At 41.1% G+C, this 10,943-nt stretch overlaps 2 protein-coding genes across 2 annotated transcripts; one reads left to right on the top strand and one right to left on the bottom strand.

Annotated features, from left to right (window-relative positions):
• Window positions 1–693: 693 nt before the first annotated feature.
• On the top strand, window positions 694–8,536 carry LOC136388688 (olfactory receptor 4C12-like; the record flags this gene model as incomplete). The annotated part of the gene is made up of 2 exons (XM_066360506.1): window positions 694–1,592; window positions 8,515–8,536. Coding segments are annotated over exons 1-2 (921 nt in total), but the record flags the coding sequence as incomplete, so codon positions are not given.
• LOC136388687 (olfactory receptor 4C46-like) lies at window positions 4,332–6,936 on the bottom strand. Its single transcript, XM_066360505.1, is given in 3 exon segments — window positions 4,332–4,919; window positions 4,921–5,393; window positions 6,873–6,936. Coding segments are annotated over 2 exon segments (939 nt in total). The 5' UTR covers window positions 5,374–5,393; window positions 6,873–6,936; the 3' UTR covers window positions 4,332–4,433.
• Window positions 8,537–10,943: the final 2,407 nt, after the last annotated feature.

Genomic DNA, 10,943 nt, shown 5'->3' with positions numbered 1-10,943 from the left:
AGTAAACTTAAGTAATCAATGAAATGATGGATGAGCCAAACTTGTGGTTTTCTGTCTGATTTTGATTGTGAAATCTAACCTGGGGCACAGACCTGCAGGAAGTTATAAAAACATGGTAGTAATTGGTTGTTGGTTCTTCCAAGAGCCAGTCTCCTCTAGAGAAGAGTTGGCAATTAGAAGTGTACCTCATTTTCTTCTCCAGGGCTCTTGTCCCTGGAAGGATTCTCTGATGCAGTGGACTATCCAGAATGGACCCCGCTGTCCTGGGGCTTGGACCTCTAAGGCTGTCTTCTCAGTGAGGCATTTGTGGGATCATCTGGAAAAGATTTCCCTTCCATATGTCTCCTTATGTACTTGCCCATGTGTAACATGGCCAGTTCACCTTACCCTTCCCTTCACTGCCTCTGTTCCATAGGAATAAGTTAAGATACAGAATGTAAAGGAATCTGAGGTCCAGCAAAAAGTGAGAATTAATAATGGCAAAATTTTGTTTTAAATACTATCTTGAAGTCTGATCTAGTGATATATATATTCCTTATCAAGTAAATGGAAATAGACTTTGCATTAAACTTATCTGGTTGCTTATTTAGGTTTATTGATCAGCAGTACCAATGGTTTAAGTTCCTCTTTTCTTTCTTTCTTTTTTAAGGTAAAGCATCCCTTCCTGGGGTTTTTATCACTCATCCCACCTAGATGGAGAGTAAAAGGAATGTGACTGAATTCATTTTAGCAGGTCTTACAGAGAACCCCCAGATGCAGAAAGTAGTATTTCTGTTATTTTTGGTTCTCTACGTGGTAACACTTGCAGGCAACCTGCTCATTGTGGTCACCGTTCCCACCAGCCAGGCTCTGACCTCCCCCATGTACTTCTTCCTGACCCACCTTTCCTTGATAGACATCATCTATTCCTCTTCTTCAGCTCCTAAGATGATTGTGGACTCCCTTCACAAGAAGAAAATGATCTCTTTTAATGGCTGTATGGCTCAAGTCTATGCAGAACACATTTTTGGTGCTACTGAGATTCTCCTGCTGACGGTGATGGCCTACGACCGCTACGTCGCCATTTGCAAACCTCTGCACTATACCACCATCATGAGCCACCGGCTGTGCATTCTCCTGCTGGGGATGGCGTGGGCTGGAGGATTTCTCCATGCAACCATTCAGATCCTCTTCATAGTCTGGCTGCCCTTCTGTGGCCCCAATGTGATAGATCATTTCATGTGTGACTTGTACCCTTTGCTGAAACTCGTCTGCACGGACACTCGAACCCTTGGCGTTTTTGTTGCTGCCAACAGTGGGTTCATCTGCTTATTAAACTTCCTCCTTTTGATGGTCTCCTATGTGGTCATCTGGCGCTCCTTAAAGAACTGTAGCTTGGAGGGGAGGCGCAAAGCCCTCTCCACCTGTGCCTCCCACATCACAGTGGTCATCCTGTTCTTTGTGCCCTGCATATTTGTGTATCTACGCCCGGTGAGCATGCTGCCTGTAGATAAAGCTGTGGCTGTCTTTTATACTATGGTTGCCCCTATGTTAAATCCCTTAATCTACACCCTCAGAAATGCTGAGATAACTAATGCTATGAGAAAGCTCTGGAGGAGACGATTAAACAGAACCATTGAGCATTACAGATAAATGTACTAGAGGTAATCTTGTCCAAGCCTCTTAGCTCTATAGATGAAGCCATCGGCTCTAAGGAGAGGTTGGATAATACTTGCAGATAGCCCCTGAAGCACAGAGCCAAAGCTTGGGCTGGAATCTAGGCTTACTGTCATCTGTCTCACACTCTTGTCATCATAATGTATTGCTTCTTAATAAATAAATATTTACTATTTATTACCTGGAAATTTGAAATATCTTCAGAAGCTAAAAGGTATGAATCTAGAATATTGGATTCATGTTAAAGTAATCTTACTATGATATATAATACAGGTATTGAGATGTTGGTTCCCACTGAAATTCTAGTCTTTTGGAGAAGGTGTAGCTCTTGCCCATGAGGTGGGGAAGTTCAACAGGTTGCCTCAGGCCAGAACTGGTTCACGGTAACTGGATAGAGACTGGCAGGCAAGAAGGGGCCTGGCAAGCTAGGAGCTTCCCACTGGGGCACTTGTGGGCTGAGGCTGGTGAATAAGCAACTGTGGCCTGGATTGGCAAGGATGACACAACCCTTTGGGGTACAGGTGGACCAAAGCTCTGGTCATTCACTGGCCACTGCTGGGCCCTGGGAAGGTATGGCTGTGAGCTGTTAGTGGCCCGGCCCGGTGAAGGGGACTGGAGCTGGACACGGCAGTGCCCACGAGACTCTGCCTCCTCACTGGCTCCACCAGAGTTCAGGTCTCCATCCTTTTCCGCCCCAATCATGACACGAACCTCCTAACTGTGCTCTTGCCGGCCGTCTTGTTCCCTTCGACCCATCCCCCATACTGTGACTAGTTATCATTCTAAAACTCAAACCTAACATCACTTACTAGCTTAAAAAACCCTTCAGTGCTTTCTCTATGGCCCTAACACTGAGCCTCAACGCGACCACAAAATCCTCCTGGAGCTTCTTCTCCATTCTTCTCTTTCCAGCTCCACATCTTGCCATTTTCCCTCTTATAAGCTCATTGCCCAGCTGGGGGCCCAGCACCCAATGGGAGATTCCATAAATAATGATTTAATGCTAGAATGAATACATACTTATATTGACTTGGTTACGTTTCCTGCATACCCTTTCCACCTCCCAGCCTTTGTTATATATTCCATCTCCTAGGACACTCCAACCTCATGAGTATTCACTCTGTGCACTAACTTCTTTTCATCCATTGAGTCCCATTTTTGATTACTTTTCATCTAGAAATCTTTTTCTGCCCCAGCAGGTTTTTGTAGTGTGTCCCTCTATGTGGTTTTATAATACCCTGTGCTTCCACTATTTTATTATCTGTAACTCTGTGTTGTAACTTTCTTTTCCCTCCTGGGAGACATTTAATGTTTCTAAACTTTGCTAGGGCAGGAATTGTGTCTCTTTTTTATTCACCACTGAAGCCCCCAGCTAATAACATGGTTGATACATTACTTGGGCTCGAAAATACTTGTTGATGAATGAATGAAAGACAGAAGAAATGAAAGCAATACATTTATTCTGAAATTGCCTTGTGTGTAGACGGAGCCACTTACTTTGAAAAACAGTGTTTAATCATAAAATGTAACCTAAGAGTAAACTCATTAACAGAGAACTGTAACATAAACAGCTCATGTTCATAAGAGAATAAAATCTGCTTGAAAGAAGCCAGAATATCAGGGTAAACTATTTGCTTGTACGCTGAAAACTGTATTTTTAATTTCTTTCTCATCCTCAGTGAAAGCAGGAATAAAAACAAATGGTAGTTACCCTAAGAGGGCTCACAAGAATTCTCCTTAGAGTTGAAACAGATAAATGGAGCAGAGAATTCCCTATCTTCCAATGCTACCTTTTGCTCTTCATTTTAATTGAATTCATTTATCTTTCTTTATACTTTCATAAATTGGTTTGATATTTATCATGTACCAGACATTGTGTTACCTTATAGAAACTATTTTTATATAGCAGGCAAACACTTTCTAGAGTATGACTGTCTATTTAATAAATAGAAATTCCTGTATGACATCAAAATGTTCTTTTGTTTGAACCATTACTCTTTCGGATGGACTGTCAGCATAAGACGAGTGATACAAGGAATACAAAATAGTTGTGAAACCTGCAAGGAAATTTGGAAATGTGATGTCATCTTCATTTCCTACCTGTTAGATGTTAATTGGCTGATTCTTTTATGGCCGATGTTTTTTTCATATCTATATTATAATATTATAGAGGATATATGACAATTAATTGTGATATATAAAAACAAGCACAGTTTAATTAAAATACTTATTTTTAGTTATAGATAATAAACTAGTATATATATTATGTCCAGGACAGTCCTTGACTCAATAAATGGTGACTAGTGTGCTTGTCTGATCTTTTTATCATTATTGCCTGGCCATTAATAGCAGTTAAGGGCATGATCTGGGAAACCAATCAATTCTGGTTACTGGCTTTCTGATACATTTGTTTTGATACCTTCACCTTTTTGTCAGTTTCCTCACCTGTAAAATGATGATAAGAGCAGTGCCTAACTCCTTGGATTGATATGGAGATTACTGGTCAATAATAATACACTTCATTATTTCTTTAATTTGTTATTAGAAGGAAGGCCTATGAACCACGTGCATAGGTGAAGCTAGTAACACTAATCCCTTATTTGGCAGTATTTTTAAATATGCAAAAAGTGGTCCTCGGTTATGTTTTTCTCTCTTTTCTTGCCTTCATTTCTGCTTCCCTCCATGCAGAATCTATTATTTATATCAATTAATTTTTTTTCCAATAAGTGTTTATTGATGAGATCATCCAATGTCTTTCAACCTCAAATGAGTCAGTGCTAGTCTCTGGCACATTTATGTGTCACCTGAAATAACTTCCTAATGGCCTCTTTCATCTGGGAATTTCTCAAGGTATAGATCAAAGGATTTAACATGGGCGTTATGATCGTGTAGAATACAGCAACTGCTTTATCAATTGCTAAAGTAGCTGCAGGCCTCATGTACACAAATATGCAGGGCACAAAGAACAAGACGACCACCGTGATGTGGGAGGCACAGGTGGAGAGGGCTTTGCGCCTCGCCTCTAACCCGTGGGCCCTTAGGGAGTGCAGAATGACCACATAGGAGACCATCAAGAGGAGGAAGTTTAGCAGACAGATGAAGCCACTGTTGGCAGCCACGAAGAACCCCAGCGTGTGGGTGTCAGTGCAGGCAAGATTCAGCAAAGGGTTCAGATCACACATAAAGTGATCTATGACGTTAGGGCCACAGAAGGGTAACCGGAAGATGAAGAGGATCTGTATGGTGGCATGGAGAAAGCCTCCCCATCCACACTACCCCCACCAGCACTCCACACACCCGCCGGTTCATGATGATGGTATAGTGGAGGGGTTTGCAGATGGCCACGTAACGGTCATAAGCCATTACAGTAAGCAGGATGCCCTCAGCACCGCCAAAAAAATGTTCGCTGAAGATTTGGGTCATGCATGCATTGAACAGGGTGGTCTTCTTTTCATGAAGGGAATCTACGATCAGTTTGGGGGTATTGACAGAGGAATAGCAGGCATCGATAAAGGACAGGTAGGCCAGGAAAAAGTACATGGGAGATCCCAGCGACGGGCTGGCATTGATGGTGACCACGATGAGCATATTTCCTACCACAGTGATGCTATAGATGACAAAAAACACAACAAATATGATTTTCTGCATCTGTGGACTCTCTGTGAGCCCCAGTAGAACAAACTCAGTCACAGTGCTCCTGTTCTCCATGGATTTCATGTGACAGTTAATTACATTGTCTGGAAAGAAAATTATTTTGTTATTAATGAAACCTTGAATTTACTAAACTTTCTATTCTAATATATAATACATTCTTAGATTCTATTGAATTGCGACTTCTTTTGAGGTATGTGTGTGTGTGTGTGTGTGTGTGTGTGTGTATGTGTGTGTGTGTGTTGGAAAGAAAGTGTTTGAGTTCTTGCAGATTACTCACTTTGCCTCCCAGTGCAGTCTTTGCTAAGATTATAGACATGAGGAATTTTTGTAAACGCACAGGCCAGAGACTGCCTGTGTGCACACAGTTATCCCGGAGAAGAGAGGGTCTAACGTGAAGTAGTAGATCCCAGTAACATAATATTTATTGTGGTTGAATAAGGAATAACAGGGCCTTGGTTATAGAAATGTAAAGAATGGAGCTGGTTAAAAGTAGTTATAATGCACATTTCCTAAATTCAATAATTTTATAAGAGCTCATAATATATACTTCTCAGTGATCAATTGTTATGTGCATTGTATGGTAGGTGGTAAATGCTTTGCGCACACAATCCTTTTTAATATACTATAACAACAACCTGTGTGGTTGGAGTAATATCAGCCATTTTGTAGACTAGGAAACAACCTCAGAGGCTAACGTTAATAATTTTAATGATGGTAATATTAATAAAATATACTGAACACTTACTGTGATCTGGTTATTTTGCAGACATTTGATTATTAAATCTCACTACAAGCCTCCAAGATGGTTACTACTGTCACTGTGGCATTTATTTTACACGTTAGGAAATGAGGATAGAGAAATTAAGGATCCTGCCAAGATCAAGCAGCTAATAAGGGCAGAGTGAAGATCAGATCATGTTATACTGGCTAATTGTTTCCCAGCAAATTCTTAACTCATGCCCTTTATTGTTACATTGTAATCAAGAATGTTGAGGTAGAAATCTCTTTTTGGTATGGCCATAATCATTATAATACTTTAATGCTACTTCAGGGGTAAGTTTAGGTGGAGCAATTTCATCAGCACAAAGACACACGTACCCCACATGCAATGATATTTGGCACTCCGAAACTCCAAAATGTTCAGAAAAATGTGGTACTGCTTTCATTAAACAGCCTTTTTATCTTGGCCTCTCTCCTAGCCCCAAATATCCCCTCCTCTAACCCCTCCTAACATATGGGCTCCCAGACTTTTCCCCAAAATATCAAAAATGATGATGCCAGTGGTTATGTGTAGTGATTGGAGAACCAGAGAGACCAGGTCAGAAATCGGTTGCAATTTCTTTTATCTGGGGTACATTACTTTGGCTCCTTACACCCTCATTTCCTCATCTGTAAAGTGAGAAGATTAATATCCACCTCGCAGGTTGTTAGAATCATCTGAGGTTTGACGAATTGGGGGTGAGGATGGAATATTACTATATCAGAAAAGTCTTGAGAAAGAATATTGCTATATTTGGAAGGTAATAATCTTTAACAAGCATCAGTACTATTGAAAAACTTACCTTAGCGGTCTTAGACGATCTTAATGATGTTTGAGGGCATTCAGAAACAATCTCATATTCAAACCAACAGCCTTTGTAATAAGTAACTTCCAATATGAAATATATGTCACATTGGGAAAGAGCCCATCAAGTTAATTTATTCTCAAATTAACAGTTGTTAAGAAATTGTTTCTATCGATTCTGTGATGTCTTCTCAGTGTTCCAATTCTACTTCAATACATCTTTAAAAGAAAGTCTAAATTTTTTCCGCCTCAACGAAAGCCTCAATACTCTTTCACTGAAAACCTATTCAAAACCTGTCTTCTGGTTTGGAATTTAGAACGGCCTCTCTTGAAATGCTATGAACATGTAATCTTAAATAAACAGCGTGGGTCCTGAGCGCAAGAGGCAGACCATGTGGAGGAAGCCCATTCGAATGGGTCGCTCTGCTTGTGATGGTCTTTGCTTTGGAGAGGCGACCAACAGAAACGTGTTCTCCTTGCCTAGTGTGAATATTTAAGGAGGTTTCCATAAACCCTCAGGCACCTTGTCTTGCAGTGACTGCCTCCTCTCCCAGGAATTAATTACCCCCTTTGATGGAAAGGCTTTGTCTTAAAAGCAGGTGTTCCAGAGAGACATGTTGATAACACTCACTCTTCAGTGGGGAGTTTCTTCTCTGCACTTGGGAGCTAAGCGCAGACTTTTCTCTACCTGCACCTCCGTTGTTAGGAAAGCTGAATGCCGTGTGACTAGCTGGCACACTTCCAGTATGTGCCCGCCTGGCATGGAGTTCCCCTATTGACTCTGCCACAGAAGATTTCTATTTTCTTATTAATATTAAATATGTTTTTTTTTTGGAAAGTAGCCATTGATTGCTTGAAAGCTAGACCAGTGAGGTCATAAAATTAATGGCAGTCATTTTAAAGTTCTTGACTCTAAAAGCTGTTCCCCTTCACCCCCCAGATTTATTGAAATATTGCATACAAATAAGATTGTGGGTGACGTCACGGAAATGGCACCGTGAGCAGCGCGTCCGACAGATCTCCCCAAAATCACAACAAATTTATCAACTAGAAACAGGAAAATTTATCTTCGGAGCATTCTGGAGTTCCACACAAACTGAAAGCGAAGGGACTGTTATCACTTGGATCTGGGAGACGAGGGTGTGGAGGAAGCTACCGCAGGGACGTTCATTCAAGCCGCGAGGAAGTGTGCCTGTGGTGGTGGTGAGTCAGCCCATACTCGGGAGCCGCGAGCCCCCGCCGCGAGCCGCTGCGAGCAGCGCCCGGTTCGGTTGCAGAGCGAGCACCGCTGACGTTCCCAGCGGCCCGCGCACGGGGAGCGGGAGAGGCCCCAGGGCGGTATTCCCTACTTGGGAGATTCTCTCCGCGGGCGGGGCACCTCACCCAGCCATTCAAGCTAACAATCAAGCGTTGGGGGAGGGGCACGCGCAGGCAGCCTGAAATACCTTCGGGAGCACAGCTGCGACCCAATTACTGAAATTAACTTAACCCGTGAAATCTGCGCACCCTCGGTTCTAATTGATAAGATCTCTCTCAGTTCACCGACCCAAGACAAGAGGCGTGATATTTTTTAGTGCCTCTCGCTAAAGGGGCGGGGGCAACTTCTGATTGATAGAGCCTCCATATTCAGGGATAAACACTAACAAGAAGGACTTGGCAGATAATAAGATCTATTCTACACTAGTCGCAAGCAGAGACTAGTGCCTCTTCTTCCCAGCAAAAACAGGCTACAAAGTGTGGAAAGCCTGGGTTGAGAGGTCCAACGGAATGCTAGGCGCTGAACAGTCACCTTGACAACAATTGACTCCCACCCCCGCCTGATTACACTGGAGGCCCTGACTGCCCCAGAGCCTTTCCCAAAGCCTTGCACTGAGTGGGGATAGAGTGGGGATTTCCCAGCTCTTTGAGCCTCTTACTCCCCAGGCAGAAGCAGTGGCAGCCTTATAGCTGGATCACCAGGCTGCTAATTCAGGAGAGGGGAATAGGATGGAGAGAGAATCCAGGAAAGCAAACTCTCTCATCGTTGGACCCTGCAAACGCCAACAAGCCTTGACTACCAGCAAGACTAAAGCCAATTATATGACATTGCCATAGAATCCCATCAACTGCAAATCCCTACCTAAGTGTGACACAGGGGCAGAGCCTGGGGTACAGAGTCACCGACCAGGAAGAGGGAGAGAAAAAAAAGGAAGAGAAGTTAACATCTCAAAATCAAGAAAAATCCACAGACTTTACAACTTGTTCCACTAATTTTTTTTTTGTTGTTGTTGTTTGTTTCTTCTATCTTATTGCCTTTATTTCCTCCACCTCGGTCCTTCTATTCTCTGCCCATCTTATGCTTCCCTTTTCTTGAACTACACTACCCATAAGTGTTACATTTTATTTCTCTCTTCATCCTCACCCTCCTTTAAGGTTATACTCCAAAAACACTTAACTCTCACTTTCTCCTCTTTTGTTTTTTTTTTGTTTTGCTTTATTTTGTTTTTTTCTCTTCCTTTTTTATTTCTTCCTTCGTTTTTCTCTTTTTCTTATTTTTTCCTTTCTATTCGTTTTTTTTTTTTTCTCGTTTTTACTTTCCTCCCATTTAATCCTCAATCACGAACAAATTAGTTAATTTGGGACTCAAGGCTTTTTTTGGCTTTATTTTTCTTTTTCGCTTTTGTTTTTGTTTTTTTCTTGTTTGTTTATTTTTGTGGCATTTTGGGTCCTCCCAACCCAAGGTCTCCATTGTATTTAGTCTTCGCTCCACTTAATACAACAGATTTTTACTTATTATTTTTATTTTTTTCTTCTTTATTATTCGTTTTTTGTCCTTTTTTCTGGTTCCCTCTTATCCCTCTCATTATATCTCTTAGTTGACCATCACCCACAAGCAATCATCTTATGCTTGTCTAAGATTTTCTTCCTTTTTTTTTTTTTTTTTTGCATTTAGTAGGTCCCTACTCCCTTTTTTTTTGCCCCTTGAACTCTTCACCGCAAATCAGGCCCTCCATTATAGGCACGATATTTCCCTGAGGAGGGGAGAGGAGGGAAGAGAAGAAAGAAAAAAAGGGGGAAATAATAAATTATTACTGCTTTTTTTTGTGGGGTGTTTTACCTTTTTTTTTTTTTTTTTTTTTTACTTTTTACTCTTTATTAATTCTAATTAGTGCTATCAACAAGACCACCCTCAGATGCCAATAAGAAAGAGGAAATCGAATATTATGGATACAAAAGAAAGAGAGGTAACACAAATAGATGTGGAAAAATCTATGGAGAAAAGACTTAACATATTGGAAGCCTTGGAGCTAAATGACAGAGAATTTAAAATAGAAATCTTAAAAATACTCAGAGATATACAAGAAAACACAGAAAGGCAATATAGGGAGATCAGAAAACAACTCAATGAACACAAAGAATATATTACCAAGGAAATTGAAACTAAAAAACAAATCAAACAGAAATGAAAAACTCAATTCACGAGCTGAAAAACGAGGTAACAAGCTTAGCTAGCAGAACACCCAGATTGAAGATAGGATTAGTGAAATAGAAGACAAACAACTTGAGGCACAACAGAGAGAAGAAGAAAGAGACTCAAAAATAATAAAAAACGAGAAAGCCCTACAGGAATTATCTGACTCCATCAGAAAGAATAACATAAGAATAATAGGTATATCAGAGGGAGAAGAGAAAGAAAATGGAATGGAGAATATACTCAAACAAATAATAGACGAGAACTTCCCAAGCCTGTGGAAAGAACTAAAGCCTCAAATTCAAGAAGCAAACAGAACACCGAGTTTTCTTAACCCCAACAAACCCACTCCAAGGCACATCATAATAAAGATGACACAAACCAATGACAAAGAAAAAATTCTCAAGGCAGCCAGGGAAAAGAAGAGTACAACATATAAAGGAAGGCCTATTAGATTATCATCAGATTTCTCAGCAGAAACTCTACAAGCTAAGAAGGAGAAAGAGACCCCCCCCCAGATGGCCCCAATATTTAAAGCCCTGAAAGAGAGGAACTTTCAGCCAAGAATACTATACCCATCAAAGCTATCCTTCAAGTATGAAGGAGATATAAAAACAT

The sequence above is a fragment of the Saccopteryx leptura genome, chromosome 1 (genome assembly GCF_036850995.1).
Source record: "Saccopteryx leptura isolate mSacLep1 chromosome 1, mSacLep1_pri_phased_curated, whole genome shotgun sequence".
NCBI lineage: Eukaryota > Metazoa > Chordata > Mammalia > Chiroptera > Emballonuridae > Saccopteryx > Saccopteryx leptura.
Note: the sequence above shows the minus strand (reverse complement) of the source record. Positions and strands in the feature narration are given on the sequence as shown.